Below are 21,880 nucleotides of genomic sequence, written 5' to 3'. Positions count from 1 at the left end.
GATACCAGAAAGTATCTCAGACCCCAAAGATTGTCTTCTGCATAGAAGTAGAGCTTGGAAAGTAATAGAGACTGAGATTTAAATTTAAGTCTGGCCTGGCCAGGTAGTGGCACAGTGGATAGAGCGTCGGACTGGGATGCGAAGGTTCCAGGTTCGAGACCCCCAAGGTCGCCGGTTTGAGCATGGCTTCACCTGGTTTGAGCAAAAAGCTCACCAGCTTGGACCCAAGGTCGCTGGCTTGAGCAAGGGTTTACTCAGTCTGCTGAAGGTCTGAGGTCAAGGCACATATGAGAAAGCAATCAATGGACAACTAAGGTCTCGCAATGAAAAACTGATGATTGATGCTTCTCATCTCTCTCTGTTCCTGTCTCTCTGTCCCTTTCTATCCCTTTCTCTGACTCTCTCTCTATCCCTGTAAAAAAATAAAATAAAAAAATAAAAATAAAAAATAAATTTAAGTCTGAACAATTGCATAAAATACAAAAGTAATATTTTGAGCTCTAAGTACTTTAATGCAAAATCAATAGGCAAATAAAAAAGAAAAAAACAAACTATGAAGATATTCTTCATGCTTGGGACTTGTTATAGTCATTAAAAAAATTAAAAAGAAATATGGTCAAGACACGTTAACTCTATTTCTGATTTTGCCATTGATTTGTTTCATGTACTAGGACACATTTCTTTTTTTCTTTTTTTTTAATTTTTCTCTTTTTTTATTTTTATTTATTCATTTTTTTTTAGAGAGGAGAGGGAGAGACAGAGAGAGAGAGAGAGAAGGGGGGGAGGAGCTGGAAGCATCAACTCCCATATGTGCCTTGACCGGGCAAGCCCAGGGTTTTGAACCGGCGACCTCAGCATTTCCAGGTCGACGCTTTATCCACTGCGCCACCACAGGTCAGGCCAGGACACATTTCTTGATCTTTAATATCCTGAGTCTAAAATATATATATCATTGAATATTTTCTTCTTTATTGGAGAGATTATGAGCTTTGGGAAAATAGTTCAAGGCTCAAATCCTGACTACCAATTTCTTCTTTATTAACTGAGAATAACAGCAACAAATAGGGATTTTTGTGAGAAATGAATATTAATTTACCTCTTTTTTTACAATTCACATATATACTAAAATTCCCATTGATTTTATTTCAAAAGAAATATTACCTTTTAAAATTTTGTGGTCACAAAAATAATCTTATTCAACTTCATATAACTGTATGAAGTAAAAAATAAAAGTTTTAACGTTTATGTATCAGTGTTATGAAGAAAATAAATAAAAAACAAACCCAAGCCTTATAATATTTCAGTAATTTAGTTAATATTTTATGCACATATAAGCATAGATATGCAGTTAATAATGTTTATTTTATATTGTTTTTTGAAAAATATTGGAATGTATTATGCATTCTATATATTAATGTATGATTTGCTTTCTTCAACTAACACTAACTGATAGACAGTTTTTTATGTCAATACAACAGACTACCTTGTTCTTTTTCATAGTTGTATATTACGCTGTGGTTTTATATAACATTGGAATGATGCAGCACATAGTTGGGATGGCTGGGGTGCAGGACAGAAGGGCACGGGAGTAACACAGGTATTCAAATAGCATAAGAACTGGAAACCTATACTCATTGAATAACTTTTGGAAATCAGGTTCAACGAAACCATAAATTTAAATAAATGTTTTCTAGTTTGACATCTTTTCAGTAAAAAGTGTTCCCTATTTTTTTAATCAAAATATATTTGAATATTAGGTTGAATCTCTCTTTTCCTATGCTTATTTGTCTTTTTTTCCTGTTTAACTTGTTGATGGATCTCATTAGCCATTTTTTAATATTCATTTTTTTCTATAGGTTTGTTGCAGTTCTTTTTATATGAATAATATTATCTCATTGCCTTTTATATCTTCTGTACCTTTTTCTAGTGTATCATTTTTATTTTAAATGGTAGTTGATTTGGTTTAGGTTTTGCCATGTGGAGGATTTAATTGCACTGATGAGAACTCTTAAAACACAGTTATATATTTTTTTAAATACAAATCGAACTTGACATTGCTTATGCAACTGAGAAAATCCTGAGACTAACAGTTTATTTTTAGATTTCTTGTTTTGCAGTTATCTGATTAAAGCTTCTAGATTAAAGAAGAATATTTTAAAAGTCACTTTGAAAGTCTTTTCTTATGGTAATTACAACCATTAACTGAGGTGTACAATTTATCTCCTCCACCAATTAATCTTTACCCTCCTTCAAAAGGACAGAACTCTTACTTTCTTCAAGTAATTTCTGGGAATGACTGCACCAGTAAATTCTTCTGCATCATATAATCTGAGCCTTATTGTATTCAGTAATTTGACTTACTGTTGTAGTATTTTTTAATTTTATTTAGAAAATTAACTTTAACAGGGTGACATTGGTCAATAAGAGTACATAGGCTTCAGGTGAACATTTCTATAGCATTTGAACTGTTGATTACATTGTATACTCATCACCCAAAGTCAAATCATTTTCCATCACCTTTTATTTGTCCTCTTTATACCCTTCCCTCTCCCCCCTCCCCATTCACTCAAGCCCTCTTTCCCCTCTCCCACATTTCCTTCTTCCTGGTAACCACTTCACTTTTATCTATATCCATAGTCTCAGTTTTATATCCCATCTATGTGTAAAACCATACAGTTCTTAGCTTTTTCTGATTTACTTATTTCACTCAGTATAATGTTCTCAAAGTCCATTCATATTGTCATAAATGTCACTATGTCATCATTTCTTATGGCTGAGTAATATTCCATTGTATATATGTACCACTTCTTCTTTATCCAATCTTATATCAAGGGGCACTTTGGTTGTTTCCATGTCCTGGCCACTGTGAATAATGCTGTGATGAAATGGAGGAGCATGTGTCTTTACATATCAATGTTTTTGAGTTTGGGGGGTAGATACCTAGTAGAGGGATTGCTGGGTCATATGGTAGTTCTATTCTTAATTTTTTGAGGAACCATCATACTTTCTTCCTTAATGGTTGTACTAATTTACATTCCACCAGCAGTTAATGAGGGTTTCTTTTTTCTTTTTAATTGTAGCTCATGTTTCTTGAATGAACATAAACACTAGGATAGAAAATCAAATAGAAAAACAACATTCATTGCTATATTTTCAGCTTTTTTCACTCTTGCTTTAATCTATCTCCTGATATCCTTTCAGCTACAGTTAATGTGAAATATTGTGTTTGAGAAAATATGAAAATACAGCATTAATTTTAGGATGCCTCTAAATGCAATTTCTAAAGAAATTTATACCATAAATACACATGGTAGAAAGGAAAAAAGTAAAAAATAATTTATGTAAATATCTTGAGTAAATAGGTAGAAAAGAAACAACATATTTAACTAAAAAAGGTAAAAGGTAGGAAATAGGAAGAGCAAAATTTTATAAACTAGAAAACACATAGTCATGTTACTACCACCAAAATTAAGATATAGAATATTTTATTCCAAAAGTTTCTTCATGCACTTTTATACTATAGTCAATTCCTCTTTTCAACCCCAAGATCCTGGAAATCACTGATATGTTTATGTTCCTATATTTTTGCCTTTTTAATAATGAATTATAAATTGAATAATACCATATATAGGCCTTTGAGATTAGCTTTTTCCAGTATGCATAATTCACTTGATATTCTTTCTTGTTGTTACATGTACTGGTGTTTTATTCCTTATTATTGCTTTGTAGATTCCATGTTATGTATGAATCAGCCACAGTTTATTATTCATCAGCTGAAACACACTGATTGCAGTTTTTGGTGATTAAGAATTACGCAGCATGTACAACTTTTGTTATAAATATTAGTTTCATTTCTCTTGGATAAATACCTAGAGTTGGACTGCTGGCTAATGTATTAATATTTTTAACTTGATAAGAAATTGCTAAACTCCTTCCAGTGAGACTGTACCACTTGACATTCTCAGCAGCAATGTTTCAGAGTTTCAATCCCTCTGCATCCTGGCCTCTTGGCATCCTGGCATCCTAGTCAGCCCGTGGGATTATCAGGTTTTGCTTTGCTTTTAAGCTTTCCTAATAGACTTGTAATGGTATCACATTGTAATTTTAACTTCAAAGTAGCTAATAATTGAGCATACTTTCATGTGCTTATTTTCTATCTATCTTCTTTGTTAAAGTGTTGTTCAAATCATTTGTCTATCTTTAATTGGGTATTATTTTCTTATTAAGATCTGAGAGTAGTTTATATACACTAGATACAAATCCTTCATCATGTATGTATTTTGCAAATTGTTTTCTATAAGCTTATTGCTTATTTTCTAATTTTTCAAAAGTATCTTTTGAAAAGCAGATTTAATTTTTATAAAATCTAATTTACCAATAGTTTATTTTATTGCTTGTACTTCTAAGCAACCATTGCCTAATGCAAGGTCATAAAGATTTTCTACTATATTTTCCCTTAGAAGTTTTATAGTTTTAGGTTTTTTATTTAGGTCTGGGATCCATTTGAGTCATTTTTATACATGTTGTGAAATATAGTTTTAGATTTATTTATTTGCATATGCATATCCTATTACTCTAGGACAATTTGTTGAAAAGTATATCTTTTCTCCATTGAAAATATCCTATTGAAACTTAATTCACCTTATACTTAAAGGTATAATGTCTTAATCACTTTAATTCATAGTAATCTATGAGATAGAGTGTGTAAATTTTTCAACTTTATAAAACATTATTTTTGCTGTTTTAGTTATGTTGCTTATCATGTGATTTTAGAATCAGTTTGTCAATTGCTACAAAAAAAAACCCTGTTGGAATTCTGATTGAGGTTGCATTTTATCTACTTGGTGGGAGAAAAGTAGGTTTGCAGCTGTCAGGATGCTAAACAGTTTATTTCTGTGTTATTATTTATTAACTATTATATTATTTTCTTTATTAACAACTGTAGACCTACTTTTGCCCTACCTTGAATAAGTTCAATTTGGGAAAAATTGACATTCTCACAATACTGAATATATCAATGCATGAGTACAATGTATTTCAACATTTATTTAGGTTTCATTTGATATCTCTACTTAATACCTTATAGTTTTCTTAATATAAGTCTTGTACATATTTTCTTAGATTTATACCTAAATATTCCATAACTTTTGGTGCTATTATTTGGTAAATAATGCTGTTATTTTCATTTCAATTTTTTTTTAAGAGAGAGGAGGGAAGATAGACAGATTCCCACATGTGGCCTGACTGGGATCCACCTGGCAAGCCCTATCTGGGGCCAATGCTCAAATGAACCGAGCTGTCCTCAGCACCCACAGCTGAAGCACAAACTAATCTAGGTCATTGGCTATGAGAGGGGAAAAGAGACAGAGGAGGAGAAGAAGGGGAAGAGAAGCAACAGTCGCTTCGCATGAGTGCCCTGACCAGGAATAAACCCGGAATGTCTTCACACTGGGCTGATGCTCCATCCACTGAGCCAACCTGCCAGGGCCAATTTTAATTTCAATTTTTAATGGTTCATTGCCCATATGTAGAAATACAAGAATTTTGTCTTTTGGCTTTGAAGCCTGCAACATTATTGAACTTATTCAGTACCATTTTTTGTAGTTTTTTTGAAATTTTCTAAGTGGACAATTATGTTGTTTTGTAGTGTAATTTCTTTTTTTGTTCTATGCCTCTTACTTATTTTCATGCCCTTTAACAGTCTTTAGGAACTCTAGTACAATGTTTAATAGACATAGTGAGAATAAATATCATTGCCTTGATCATGTTCTTATAGAAGAACATTAAGTATGATATTAGCTGTAGGTTTTTATAGATTCTCTTTATAAGTTTAAAATTTTTTTTTCAGTTCCTAATTTTAAAATTTTTTTATCATAAATGAATATTTAGGTTTTTAAAATACATTTCTGCATCTATTGAAATGGTCACATTTTTCTCTTTATTCTCTTGATATGGTAAATTACATGGATTTATTTTTTTAATATTGAACCAACATTCCATTTCTTAGATAAACCCCTCTGTTGTGATATATTATCCTTTTTTAAATATTGCAGAATTGAATTTACCATTTTTTTTTGGTGAGGATATTTGCATCTATTTTGATGAGATATGCTGTTTAATTTTCCTTTTGCTTATCTCTTTTTTTTGTATCAGGACACTGTAAAATGAATTAATATGCTCTTTATTCTTGATTCAAAATAATTACATTGATCTCCTTATTTATAAGCTTAAAGCACTCTCATATCACAATTTTCTTGCTGCATATCTATTACATAAAAGTTAATATATTATAAATGATATATTAGTTGCTATCCACAAATAAAACCTTTTGAAATGAATTCCTTGCCTAACATTATTTTCATATGAGTACAGTAAAATTTACTGTTTAAAACTAATTTTGTGTAATTCAAGCTATATTCATTTTTTGATTGCAGAACGATTCTCAGTGTAAATGCTTGATAAATGTACATCTTCTGCATTTCAGTTTCAAAGTATCAATTGACATTAGATAAATTGATCAATGGAAGTTGGTAAGGAATATTTGATGAAATATCCCTTGCTCTTGGTGAAAAACTGGGCTAGAATGTTTTATGTAGAGTCTGTAGTCTTTCCTTACTTGAGGGTATATTGAAGTCAAATTTACTTTGGTAACACTTTCTATCCTATTCAGAGTTGTATTATTCTCTTTTAATTTGGACCCAAAAATATAAATGAATGTGAGAGCTATTTGTGTTCCTTAATAGATATTATTTTTATGCATGTATATATATATATATATATGCATGCATATATATTTATATATAGTATGCTGATATATGCATGCATTATATATATATAGTATATATTTATTATAAAAAAGATATTATCAATCTTACATATTTGCATGGGGTGAGTATTTACAAGGTAATGGAAAGACTTGATTGTTATATTCACTGGGCTTATTTTAGTAGAGGCCTTATTACAAGATTAAAAACACAGAGTATATGTTGAGCAGCAGTATGAATGTTGTCTTTAGCCTAAGCTTGTTTAATCTAAAACACAGACCTGCCTACGAGTTCTGGAGTCCTGATTAATGGTCCACCATGGGCCATTTAACCAGTGGAGTGAGGAATCTTTCTTGAAATAATTCATTGTAAGCAAATAGAGAATGAAAACACTCAAACTTGCTTCAAGTAAAATTGTTAACAGATTAATGTGAGATATGGTTTTTGGTACTTTATGGTATCTGCTACTTAGGTTATCTGGTGATGTATCTTCAAAATTTAGACATATGAAGATGGAGTGTATGATATAACTAAAGAGGCTCTTTAGATACAAACAAACAGAGTCTGAGACATCTGTTGGGAGCTACAGTCATCATCACATTGCACTGAGCTAATGGAGTCTATTTGCCTGACACTCAATATTGTTTTATTACCACATTCTAGTGCATAGGTTTTTATTTCCTACCTAGGAAAGCTTATAAAGAGAAATCATTTAAATAAAAGTATTTATGATCTATATAATAATTACTGTGGTATATATGTAATGTGAGATATTGTGTTTTGTTTTTGGGGGGCACATTCTTCTTTTTGGATACACTAATCTGTGTTTGGTTTTAGGTTTCCTCAAGAACTGAACATGGGGAAAATAAGTGCTGAAATTATGTGGACTCTTTTCGCTCAGGATATGAAATACGCACTAGAAGGTAATAACAAATATCTATTATTAGATATTTAAATAACGATTTTGTGTTCTTGGATTTAGTTGTAAGGAATTAACGGGTTAAAACATTGGTTGTTACCTACAGTAGTTCTAGTTTTAAATTTGTCAAGACACTCAGTACCGTTTTCCATAGTGGCTGAACCTATTTACAACCCTAGCAACAGGACATCTGGTTCCCTTTCATCCAGATTCTCTCCAATACTTGTTGCTGATTTATTGATGATCATCATTCTGACAGGTGTTAAGTGATATCTCCTTGTGGTTTTAATTTGCATTTTTCTGATTAGTGACATTAAGCATCTTTTCATATGTCTTTTGGTTATCTGTCTTTCCTCTTTGAAGAAATGTTCAGGTCTTCTTGCCATTTTTTTCAAATAAAAAAATTTGGGGGGTGATACATTGTATAAGTTCCTTATATATTTGAATGTTAACTCCCTATTAGCTTTATCATCACAAAAAAATAGTTGTTGTGAACAATTTAGTTATAGAACATATTTCCACATTGTAGGAAGAGAAATTTCTCAAAGTGTTTAAATGCTATAAGAAGTGCATATATTTTAATCAAATGGTCTGTTGCAGAGTTATAATAACTGTTTCACTTACAGGATAAAGCTCAAATGTAGGACTTCTTTATTGTAGTTTACTTACTAAAGCAGACCCAATTGAGAATGTGGGTGAGTCTAGATATTCGTCTGGTATCTAAAGCTAGGCAGGTGAAACTCTGGCTGAAGCTTATGCAAGAATAATGGCAAGGCACTTCACAGGAAACTTTACTTTTAATGATAAAAGCAAAGGAAATAGAGCTCTGAGTTTAAAAAGCCTATAAATATTCTTTAAATATTCTATAAACACATTTTGAGTTAGACATATAGCTATAAACCAGTCTATGGTTCCTGTTCTCTAAGAACTTACAGTCTAGGAGAAAATTGTCTTTGTACTTATTCAACAAATGTACATTGGCCCTGGCCGGTTGGCTCAATGGTGGAGTGCCTGCCCAGAATGTGGATGTCCCAGGTTCAATTCCAGGTCAGGCCACACAGGAGAAGTGACCATCTGTTTCTCCATCCCTCCCCCCCACTCTTTCCTCCTCCTGCAGCCATGGCTCAATTGGCTCCAGCAAGTTGGCCTTAGGTACTGAGGATGGCCCTGTAGCCTCTGACCTAGGTGCCAAAAAAAAAAATGGCTCAATTTCTGAGCAATGGAACAATGGCCCAGATGAGCAGAACATCACCCCCTAGTGGGCATGCTGGGTGGATCCCTGTCCAGGCACATGCAGGAGTTTGTCTCTCTGTCTCCTTGCCTCACTAAAAAAAAAGGGGGGGGAGTGATGTCAGAGAAATGGCTCCATGAGGAGCGCTCCTGATACCTCTTTCCAAAATTTCAACAAGTTCTACAACTTTAGAGACAGAAAAATGATCCCAGGAGTGTCTGTAAGTCCACACACTGAACAAAAAGATATGATTGGGCAAAAAAGGTGACTAAATATATAATCAACCCTGAAAGAAATAAGACAGAGAATGGAACACTCTGCCTTCCTCTCTGACCTGAGCAAGGGCTGCTTTCACTTGGAACTGAGAGAAAGTGAGGGCTGGGGGTGTGGAAAGAGCTGGGCTGGGGCACAGACGTTCAAGCCAAGAAAAGAGTGTGCCCGTGGCGACTCAGCCACATGATCTAACACTGGTGCCGGACATCTGCAAAGGCGGGCAAGCGGTGGCCTTCATTACCCCCAATATCCTGGTTGGCGAGTGCGGACAGTGTGCGAGTGGTTCCTCCTAGCACCCCGGGCGTGGGTGCCCATGTTCCGGACAGAGGGGCAGGGTCAGAGACTTCTGCGTGGGCTGCGACCAGGGTCTCCATGTGATCCCTGCTCCTCGAGCAACAGCGCACAGGGAGTGCACGAAAGTGGACTTCCCTACACCCAGATTTCTCCGGGCAGGCGGGCAGGGTGCCTCCGCCAGCCATACGGGCTAACATCCCAGGGAAGAAAAAATACAGAAGTGCAAGGGGAAGGAGCATGCAGGCAGCTTGCAGACAGTCTCTGCAGCAGATCCATGGATCCAATAGCTGAAATTAGCTTAACTTACAGTCTGCTCACTGCTTAACTGGCCTATGCCAGCAGCGGCTCTGCCTGACAAGGTCTTTTTTCTCAGGTCAGCGATCTAAGACAAGAGAGGTGATATATATATATATATATATATATATATATATATATATATATATACATACATATTTATATATACATATATATTTATATTTTTGTATTTTTATACAAAATATATAAATACATATATTTTATACATATATATATATAAATATATATATGTATATACATATACATATATATTTTTTTGTATTTTTCCGAAGCTGGAAACGGGGAGAGACAGTCAGACAGACTCCCGCATGCACCCGACCAGGATCCACTTGGCATGCCCACGGGCGAGGCTCTTCCTCTCCGGGGCGTCACTCTGCCGCAACCAGAGCCACTCTAGTGCCTGGGGCAGAGGCCAAGGAGCCATCCCCAGCGCCCAGGCCATCTTTGCTCCAATGGAGCCTTGGCTGCGGGAGGGGAAGAGAGAGACAGAGAGGAAGGAGAGGGTGGGGGTGGAGAAGCAAATGGGCGCTTCTCCTATGTGCCCTGGCCAGGAATTGAACCCGGGTCCCCCGCACACCAGGCCGACACTCTACCGCTGAGCCAACCGGCCAGGGCGAGAGGTGATATTTTTTAGTGCCTCCTGCTCTGCACGTGGTGGTGGGGGCAACTTCTTGCCAGCTGATACAGGGTGAAAAACACATTTCTACCGAACAGACCTCAGAGAACACTGCAAAAGTTGGACAGGCTAGGCTGTAGGCTTTTTAACAAGAAAGAAGCCTGCAGAGAGCAATCCCATGGAACGCTAAGGCAAATTTAACTAGATATACCTGGGAACCTTAGAAAGGAACCTGAACTGAAGTCAACATGCCTGCCCCCACCTGCTTAAGCTGGTGGCTCTGACTGGCAGAGCTTTCATACTCAGGGCTGTGTGGTAAAAGGAGGGACTTGGCAGCTTTTAAGACTTCCTGTTCTGCAGGCAGCAACTAGGACATCTTCCTGCCAGCCAACACAGGTTACAAAGTGCAAAAAGCCTGGGGAGAGTGGTCCCACAGAGTGCTGAGGCATACTAGACACGTTTGGAAAGAGAGCAATTGGCTCCCAGCCCCGCCTGATTACGCTGGTGGCTCTGACTGACAGAGCCCTGCACTGAGTGGGGATAGAGTGGGGATCTGCCAGCTCTTTGAGCCTCTTACTCTCCAGGCAGTGGCAGGCGCAGCCTCATAGCTGGATCATCAGGCTGCTAATTCAGGAAGGAGAAAAAGGAGAGAGGCTCCGGGAAAATGGACTCTCTCATTGTCGGAGCCTGCAAATGCTAACAAGCCCTGACTACCAATGAGACTGAGGCCTAATATATGACATTGCCATAGAGACACATCAACTGCAAATCTCTACCTAAGCATGACACAAGGGTAAAGCCTGGGGTACAGAGCAACCGACCAGGAAGAGGGAGAGGAAAGAAAAACGAAGAAGATAACCTCTCAAAACAAGAATAATCCAGTCTTTATAACTTTTTTCCACTTTTTGTTTCTTTCATTGTCTTATCTTTATTTTTTTTCTTCCACCTTGGTCCATTTATCCTCTGCTCATCTTATTCTTTTCTTTTCATCTTGAACTACATTACCCATAGGTGTTACATTTCCCTTTTTTTCTTTTCTTTTTTCTTTCTCTCTATGAGGGTTACACTCCAACACCCTTAACCCTATCCTTTTTTTTTTCTTTATCTTTTTTCTCCCTCTCTCTTAGTTTCTTCTTTTCTCTTTCACTTTTCCTCTCATTCAATCCTCACTCACAAACAAATTATTTTATTTTGGATTCAAACTTTTTCTTTGTGGCATTTTCTGTGCTTTTTACTTTGCTTTTTAACTCATTAGCATTCCCCCCAACCCTGACTCTCCATTCTATGTAGTTTTTGTTCCACTTAATACAATAGTATTTTTTTTCTTTTTCTTGTTTCCTTCTTATCTCTTTCACTATATCTCTCATTTGACCATCATTTACAAGCAAACCATTTTATTCTTAATACATGTTTTTTTCTATTTTGCATTTTGTGGGTCCCTACCTCGTTTTTTGCCCCTTTGTCACTTCTCCCCAACTCAGGCCCTTTATTATAGGTAGTTTTTGTTCCATTTAGCACAATATAATTCTCAGTTTTTCACAGTATTTTCTCAAAGAAAAAAAAATAATAATAATTAAAAAAAATTTTTATTGTTTATATTTTTTTACTTTTTATTCTTTATTAATTATCATTACTGTTATTAACAAAACCACCCTCAGATGCCATTAAGGAAAAGGAAATCGAATATCATGGATACAAAAGACAGAGATGTAGCACATATAGATGAGGAAAAATCTATAGAAAAAAATTTTAATAAATTGGAAATCTTGGAGTTAATTGACAGAGAATTTAAGATAGAAATCCTAAAAATACTCAAGATATACAAGAAAACACAGAAAGGCAATTTAGGGAGCTCAAAAAACAACTCAATGAACACAAAGAATATATTACCAAGGAAATTGAAACTATGAAAACAAATCAAACAGAGATGAAAAACTCAACTCATGAACTGAAAAATGAGATAACAAGCTTAGATAATAGACCAGGCCAGATAGAAGAGAAGATTAGTGACATAGAAGACAGGCAACTTGAGGCACAACAGAGAGAAGAGGAGAGAGACTTATGAATTTTTAAAAAATGAGAAAGCCCTATAGGAATAGTATGACTCCATCAAAAAGAATAACATAAGAATAATAGGTATATCAGAAGGAGAAGAGAGAGAAAATGGAATGGAGAACATATTCAAACAAATAATAGACGAGAACTTCCCAAGCCTATGGAAAGAAATAAAGCCTCGAATTCAAGAAGCAAACAGAACACCGAGTTATCTTAACCCCAACAAACCTACTCCAAGGCACATCATAATGAAATTGGCACAAACCAATGACAAAGAAAAAATTCTCAAGGCAGCCAGGGAAAAGAAGAATACAACATATAAAGGAAGGCCTATTAGATTATCATCAGATTTCTCAGCAGAAGCTCTACAAGCTAGAAGAGTGTGGATCCCAATATTTAAAGTTCTGAAAGAGAGGAACTTTCAGCCAAGAATATTATACCCATCAAAGCTATCCTTCAAATACGAAGGAGAAATAAAAACATTCACAGATACAGAAAAGGTGAGGGAATTTATCATTAGAAAACCCCCACTTCTGGGTTTTCCAACCAGATACAAAGAACAAAACAAAACAAAACCACAAATAAAAGCTCCACCAAGAACACAATAAAACCAAATTTAAACTGTGACAACAAAAACAAAAAGGGGGAGAGGACGAAGATTAACAGTAGCAAAGGATGATGGAGTGCATAAGCACTCATAAGATAGTGTACTACAATGAACATGTAGGTATCCTTTCCATTACTTAATGGTAACCACCCCTGAAAAAACCACTACAGAAGCACATGACTTGAAAAAGGAAGTAACAGAGAAAAGAAGTATGGATTACAACAAAACAAAAACAAATGATAGAAAAACAAAAGAGAAGAATCAAACAAGATACAAAACTAACAGAAAGCAATATATAAAATGGCAATAGGAGGCCTGACCTATGGTGGTACAGTAGATATAGTGTCAACCTGGAACACTGAGGTTGCCGGTTCGAAACCCTGAGCTTGCCTTGTCAAGGCACATGTGGGAGTTGATGCTTCCTGCTCCTCCCCCTTCTCTCTCTCTCTCTCTCTCTCTCTCACTCTCTCTTTCTCTGTCTCTTTCCCCCTCTCTAAAATAAATGAATAAACTCTATAAGAAAAAATAAGTAAAATGGCAATAGGAAACCCTCAAGTGTCAATAATTACACTAAATGTAAATGGAGTGAACTCACCAATAAAAAGACACAGAGTAACAGAATGGATTAAAAAAGAAAATCCTACTGTATGCTGCCTACGAGAAACACATCTAAGCAACAAGGATAAAAACAAATTCAAAGTGAAAGGTTAGAAAACAATACTCCAAGCAAATAACATCCAAAAAAAGAGAGACGTTGCTGGTTCAATCCCTGGTCAGGGCACATACAAGAACAGAACAAATAACATCCAAAAAAAGCAGGTGTAGCAATACTCATATCTAACAAAGCTGACCCCAGGACAGCAAAAGTAATCAGAGACAAAAATGGTTATTTTATAATGATTAAGGGGATACTGAATCAAGAAGACATAACATTAAAAAAGGGGGGGGGGGTAAATGCAAAAAAAAAAAAACCAACCCAAAAAAAAAGTAAATTGAGTCCCTCCAGGCTGAATTCACACAACTGCTCTCAGAATGGAGGATACAACAATGAGCAAGATAGCTGCAGTCCTTGGCCAAGATTATGGAAGTAGCTACATGTGTGCATACAATAGTAGTAGGGGCTGATCAAGGCTGACAATAGTCAAGTGTCTGGAGGAGAAGCACTTAAATCAGATTTGAGACAAGGGGGCAAGGCAGGCTTTCTAGAGGAGCTTCTCCTGAGGAACTGTTATCTTGACAAAGACCTGAAATATGAGTAGAAGTGAGTTTGGGGAAGAGGTAAGCAAAAAGCATCTCTGGGCCCTGGCCAGTTGGCTCAGTGGTAGAGCATCGGCCTGGTGTGCAGGAGTCCTGGGTTCAATTCCTGGCCAGGGCACACAGGAGAAGCGCCCATCTGCTTCTCCACCTCTCCCCCTCTCCTTCCTCTCTGTCTCTGTCTCCCCCTCCCGCAGCTGAGGATGGCTCCATGGCCTCTGCCTCAGGTGCTAGAATGGCTCTGGTCACAACAGAGCAACGCCCCAGATGGGCAGAGCATCGCTTCCTGGTGGGCATGCCGGGTGGATCCCAGCCAGACGCATGCAGGAGTCTGTCTGACTGCCTCCCCATTTCCAACTTCAGAAAAATACAAAAAAAGAAAAAAAAAGAAGCATCTCTGACTTGTCCTAGTAGAAGACAGAGCATTAGCAGTTAGAGTGAGTGCAAGGTGAGTTTGAGAACAGAGAACTCAGCAGGCCTAATGAACCAGAATTAGAAAGAAGTGAGGTTGAGGAAATTGACAAGGACCAGCGTGCTGGACCTCCTAGCCCACAGTTAGTATGTACTGTGACACTCTGCTCAGAGAAATAAAGGACCATAAAGTAGTGTTTGAGCAATAAAATTAGAAATGCTACAAGTAAAGCATCTGTAACTTTGATCAGATGCTTATTAAGTGCTTATTAAGTATAGGTTAATAATTTTGTGTGATAACAGTATCACAAAATGCTGAGATTGCATCATTAAAAATCAGGTCTGAGATCAATGGTAATTAATAATTTTGTGTTTATCTTAGCTTTTTTTGGATACAATAATCTCTTCCTTAACAAGAATATTTTTATTAGTTTGACTTTTTTAATAGCAGTTTTGGTAATTAGTTCATATACCATACAATTCATCTACTTAAAGTGTACAGTTTAGTAGTTGTTATATTTGCATATTCACACATTTTCAGGAAGGTGTATAAGGTAGTAACTTGGATACCAGTTCACAGTTTATGCATCTTCCTCCCTAGTCAAGAAGGCTTTTGAGTGCAAGGATTGTATTTGTCATCTTTGTATTCATTAAATCTAGTATGTGCTTGTTTATTTGAATCGAGTTGCAAATGTGACAGAACTATGCAGAGAACCTTGGAGACATGATCGGAACACTTGCCATGTTTAAACTTAAAATTTGTTGTATTGCGAGTTGGAAGGCAGCAAGAGATCAGAGTCTGGGAAATCCAGTTTCAGAAAACTGTCATTCATGAGCTGCACATTCTTGGACAATTAATGTATAACTTCTCTAAAGTTTAGTTTTTTTTTCTATGAAAAGGTTAGATAAGAGTTCCCAGGTTAGTGTGAGGAGCACCTGACACATTAAATGCTCGTTGCAAACTCTGAAGCACTATGCTAATGGGAGGAAACCAATGTTGTTATTATTAAGTAAGGTAAAAATGTTCGGTCAGAGTTCAAAACAGTCTCATTTAGGGGTCATTGAAGGTTTACACTTCTAGGAGAGTGCTTTCAACTTCATTTGAATCTGTTCACTCTCCCTCCTTTCCTTTCACCATTTCAATCTAATAGTTGGCTTCAATAAAAGTACTCTACCATTTTTTTTAGAATGTGGCATGAATAATAATAATTAGAAAAAATGAAGACTCAAGAGTACCTCACAGAGTAGAGGGCAAATACTCTAAAACCTTCCTCCAGCAGGCTCTTTTGCATATTGGTAGTGATGTTCTTACTCTATTTGCCTTCTAGAATGCTAAAATTACTTGACTGTGGAGTAGTGCTTCAGGCTATGAACCTACCAAAACTCTGTCTGTTATTATATAATCTGGGCAACTTAGTTTGTCTCGTGATGAAAGCATCTGATGAGGTCAGATCAGCGAAGAACAGCCAATTAGAATTTACGGACTGGCTGATGTTTGACACGGCTCTTTGCTTTACTTCAGAAACTCAGCAGCTGCTACAAAAGAAATAATCTAATTTAAAGAATAAATTATCATTCCCCCAACTGCACTCAATCTGTCTGAGCCAACTTATTTTGTTTACACATTTCACATGAATCACCTTGCAGGTTTAATAAGCAGTAAATTATTTGATCACTATGGTGATAACTTGCTAAATGAGACCAGAATAAATTACTTTCCAGATTAACATATAAAAAGTTATACACTGTGTAAAAGAAAAGGAAGTTTAGAAACATTTTAAAGTTCAGATAATTTGTTTGGTGTTATAGTGAAATAAAGTTGGTACTGCAGAAATTTTTTTGAAGAATTTATACTAACACTTTATAGTCTAATTTGACAGGTACATGGGTTTTGCAGCAATTTAGACCTAGGTTTGCATTCAGACTCTGATGTATTCCGTTTTCATCTTAGCTATGATTTTGGATAGTTTATTAAACTCATTAAGTGTCAATTTCAGCATTTGCAAAAAGGGAGCAAAAATACCTACCCTGTAAAGTTATTGTAAAAAAGAAGAGACAGATATATTGATATGAGGGTAAGGGGAGCTTGTTTCCAAGCACATAATGGCTAATATTTGTTGAATATTTATTATGACAATTTTGAAGGTTATAAATGAGTAAATAAGAATTTGGAGGCAGTTTATAGTACCATCAAAATGACTAGATGCCTATAAGTGACTATATTACCTTCAGTGGATGCCTCCCTGCACACTGGATAAAGTCCAAATTTTTCATCAAAGCCTGGACTAGTACCTACTCTCCTTTCTGTCCCTGACTTTAGCCCTAATGCCAATTCCTTTCCACATACATACTACATAGCTCACAAAAATTAGGAGACCAGGGAACATGCAGATACTCCAGTACTTTCAGCCTTTTGTATAGTGCATTTTCACCAATGAAATAAAAGTTGATTTTGCATCTCATTTGCATAATTGAACAACTTTCTTTGACTTGTCATTTGCTTCTCTGAAGTTCTTGTTTAATAAAAAAAATTAAATGCTTCTTTTATTGCTTCATATTCATTTTGAAACATTGCCTAATTTTTGTGAGCAATATATATACTCTATCTACATTCAACTATTTACAATTTTCCTGAAATCTTTACATAAGTTTCTGCTTCAGGACATTGTGCATTATTCCCCCACGACCACCCTCCTCACTTTTTTTTCTTACTTGCTATTCCTAGCAGAGACTCATGTGTTCTTTACAGCAGTCCGTTTCAACTGTCACTTCTTCTGTTAATTTTTTTCTGAGATTCTGAGAGAGAAATAAGTACTTCTTTCCTATTCTCCCCTAAAACTTCCTATTATAATATTTATCCTTGTATTAAAGTTCTTAAATAAAATATATTGCTCACAATACCCTAAGCTCTTACTCATCATTGTATGAATCTCCCTACTCTTTCCCCTTTCTGTGACATTTAATAGAAAATATTATAAACCTATGATTGCCTACATGAATATAAGCCTGTGTCTACAAACAGGATAAAGCACAGATCTATGTGCCACTAGCAGTCACAATTCAACAGACTCACACAAATCTGAAGCAATCACACAAAGAAGAAAACTTTTCTAAGTATGTAGTCCCAACAAGTATTTTCACATATTGTGGTTTTAGCAGTTTTAAGAAATATTCGATAATCATAAAAGTGAAAAAAAAACTAAGTACCTTTTATTTACCTACAGAAAGTATATATGTGTGTATGTATCTATGTTGTAAAAAAAAAGAGATAATAAGTTTACAATGAAGTATAAGCTATATTTCCTTGGAAAATTATAAAATAGCTCTTCCAGCCATACTCTGGTCTTCACACCCTACCTTCTTTTTTTGTAACATCCCATTAATTTTTGCTAACATATCTTTATGGACAGTCCCAAGTCTAGATCAATGGACAACAAAAGAAAACAAAACTAAAACCAGTGGTTATTAGTTCTCAATGTTCATTAATGCAAAGGAAGGCATTGCTATGCATTTAAATTTTTAGTGGCAGGTCACATGAATCAACCCATGAACTGCCATATTATTTCTGTATTAATATATCAATTTAGATGAGACTGTTTATATGAAAAACCATGTGTTATATTTGTCCTCCCTCCCCCCTAAATAAAGGCAAGAGCAAAATTTATAGAACTTCTTAAGTTTTCCTGATGAGGCCAGTAGTTCTCAGCGTGTGCTTCACAGACCAGCAGCATCAGCAACATCTGGGAAAACGTTAGAAATTCAAATTTTTCGGTCCCACCTGAAAACTACTGATTCAGATTGGGGCCCAGCAGTCTTTTCTAAACATGACCTCCAGTCATGTTTACATGCTAAAGTTTGAGAACTAATTCAGAGAATACATAATCAGCATAGTGCTTTCTTGCATTGTTATTTGGAACATACCATGATTTTTGAGGACATTTAAGTGTCAGAACTATGTCCCTTATAATGAGGGTTAAAATGGAGGAGTGTTGTGGATGCATTGACCATGTAAGAACAAACCAGGAAGGATAAAATCATGCAAGAAAAACAAAGGATCAAATTAAGCATGGCTATCAATTTTTTTAAAAGTATGGGTAAAGAAGAGAAGAGAAAAATTACAATAATTATAAAGAAAAAGAAGAGAATTAAAAAATAATTCTTGCCTGATCAGGTAGCGGTGCAGTGGGTAGAACATTGGACTGGGACATGGAGAACCCAGGTTCAAAACTCTGAGGTTGCTGGCTTGAGCGCAGCTATTCCGGCTTGAGCACGGGCTCACCAGCTTGAGCACACAGTCGCTGGCTTGAACATAGGATCATAGACATGACCCTATGGTCGCTAGCTTGAGCCCAAAGGTTACTGGCTTAAAACCCAAAGTCGCTGGCTTGAGCCCAAGGTCACTGGCTTGAGCCCAAGGTTGCTGGCTTGAGCAAGGGGTCACTTGCTCTGCTATAGCCCCCAGGACAAGGCATAGAAGAGAAAGCAATCAGTGAACATCTAACATTCTGCAAGGAAGAACTGATGCTTCTCATCTCTCTTCTTTCCTGTCTGTATGTCCCTATCTGTTCCTCTCTGTCCCTCTCTCTGACTCTCTCTGTGTCTCTGTCTAAAACAAAAAAAAATTCTCACAGAAATGAAGGGATGAAGGGAACTCACTAAGCTAAGTTTATTAACCTGAAACTCAATGGAAGAAAAATAAAGATGTTGATGACTCAGCCAAGCAGGCACACAAAGCTTATGTTATGAAAAGTCTACAGAGTACTCATTAACATAGAGGAAAATGAAACTTTATTTCAAAAGAATGACAAAGAATTGCTTATTTTTTAATCTTCTATTTAAAAGAAAAAGAAACACATACTGCATTTATGTCAAGTCATTTTTCATTTTTTGCCTTGGAGTCAAATTCCAACAAGGGCATATAAATTTCTTCTAAAGTTCACATCTTTCATTATCTTTATTATTTTGAATAGAACAGAACTCCATGCATTTTGAAACAGTTATTATTTTTTGTCCCATGGTGCTGCAAAAAACAAATATTTTAGAAGGTGGATAACTAGCTTTACCATTTATTTGTTTTATTGATCTTATCAGTGTGACTTTAACTGGTGATTTTGGTAAAACTTACATAACAGTGTTTCCATATTAACTGTTCAACATGCTTTGTGTGATATTATTTTCCATATGAACAACTGTACACCTTCTTTACCTATGCCTTATTTTACATAGTAAAAGTCTTTATTTTGTATTAGGTAGGACGATGGTCATACTAGTGATAATCTGAGTTATATGACATGAGTTCTTTGCAGGAAGGGACCACATTCACCTTATGTTGTTTACATAACACAAGCCTGGCCCATATAGTTGCTCAATAAATAACAATTTGATGAAAATCCAAGGTGCATGAAAACAATGTGTATATAAATGCACGTGTGTAAGTTAGCTATATAATTCAGAATTTTTTTTATTTTGATGTGAGAGATTGGACATTGTTAATTCTCTAGGTTTTCTAGTACATTCTATATTAAAGTATAGTATTTGTCTGTTTAATTGTCTATTGATACTTGGATGACATCATAGTAAAGCTTCAGTTCATCAGGATACCTGTTATCAGGTAAATCTTTGTGATTTAAACCTTAGCCAAAGCTTTCAAATATATTACAATCTATTTTATATTAGCAAGCACAGCACACACAGCATTTGGTGAAACTGCTTTTCTGAGACAGAGCCAAATTATAGCCATCAAACAAATTTCACAACTGGTTAATAAAAGTCAGTTGTCAAGCTGTATAATCTAAAGTTTAAAAGCATTTTATTAAATCCCGCATAGCATCTAGTGGGCAACCTGAGATCAGGGAGAGTAACCTGGAAACCAGGGCAAGACCCAGGCAGGCAGGTATGTTTGGGTCCCACTTTCTGCTGCTCCTGCTGCTGTTTCTTCCTACTTCCTAGCCTTCCCTTCCCCCTTTGTTATCTGCCTCTTGAACCTCTGGTCCACTCAGGGCTTCCCAGAGGATTGAATGCACTAAGGTATTTGGGACATCTTGGTTATCCCCTTCAAAAAGATCTAAAATTGAAATAAGGAAGAAAAAAAACATTAAAATTAAAAATTGGAGGGGTGGGATGACAAATACAGTTTGCTCACATGGGCAGGCGCGGGGCGGGGGCTGGAAGTGGCCATGTGGGCACAAACATAAGAAGAAATAAAGTGGAAACTAAAATGAAGCTTATTACCCACTGCTTCAGCTTTACACTGAAGGAAAGCATCAGTGTTCATTCGAATGACCTAAATGGGAAGCAAGGAGTCCTTTCACACTCCAACAAGTGCATTTCTCTGGTTTCCTTCTCTCTGGCAGTTCCCTTCCTGCAGGCCCCACAACTAAGTTGAAACGACTTGTTTTGTATTTCTGGAGTAGACAGAGAGGGTGGGTGGGTGTGTAATTAATCTAGAACATGCTGATTGAAATATTTGGCTTCTAAATAACGGGAAAGAAAAACAGGCCTTTAGGAGTGTTTGTAATGTTATTGTTTATCTTAACCTTTAACCATCTACTAACTAGCTTATAATCTATTTCAATAAAGGACAAATAAAATATATTGACCTGAGTAATATATTGTGTTCCTTTGATAGAAAGGAGTGTATCAGAGCAAGATGTAATGAACTGTTCGGCCACTTTCTGTGGCCCCCCTAATTTCCAACTCAAAAAATAATCACATGTCAAAAATGGGCCTAAGCTAACTTAGACTATGGATGTAGTCCCATTAACAGTGTAAGCAAATCTATTGGCGAACTACATGCCATTTGTATTCTGAAATCAAGTTCAATGGTTTTTTAACACAGTCTTCCCATAGTGATGAGCTTGAGCAAAAAATCAGGTAAAAGGAAATGATTTTCTTAAAAGCCCAGTGACCAGGTTGGTTAGAATCAAGAGATGGAGCATTATCTATTTATGTTTTAAATTGTAGCATGGTCAGTATATAAGTAGCACATAAAAATCATCATGGTCATTTTCTCTTTGCCCAAACTCAGGCTCTAACAACAACAACAACAACAAAAATGCTAGTTATACCCACATGAATCTGTTGTTCTTTTGGTTTTGGAATAAAGAACAATGATGAACCCTGATGGTTCAGGGGTTTAGAT

At 36.0% G+C, this 21,880-nt stretch overlaps 1 protein-coding gene across 1 annotated transcript in view; it reads left to right on the top strand.

Annotated features, from left to right (window-relative positions):
* Positions 1–21,880, top strand: part of UNC13C (unc-13 homolog C) — a 665,319-nt gene that overhangs the window by 442,887 nt on the left and 200,552 nt on the right. Inside the window, exon 18 of the mRNA XM_066276244.1 lies at positions 7,602–7,687. Coding sequence (XP_066132341.1) covers positions 7,602–7,687 — 86 coding nt within the window. The remainder of the gene's footprint in view (positions 1–7,601; positions 7,688–21,880) is intronic.

The sequence above is a fragment of the Saccopteryx bilineata genome, chromosome 4 (genome assembly GCF_036850765.1).
Source record: "Saccopteryx bilineata isolate mSacBil1 chromosome 4, mSacBil1_pri_phased_curated, whole genome shotgun sequence".
NCBI classification, from domain to species: Eukaryota; Metazoa; Chordata; class Mammalia; order Chiroptera; family Emballonuridae; genus Saccopteryx; species Saccopteryx bilineata.
The sequence above is the reverse complement of the archived record's forward strand: the minus strand, read 5'-3'. Positions and strand labels throughout refer to the sequence as shown.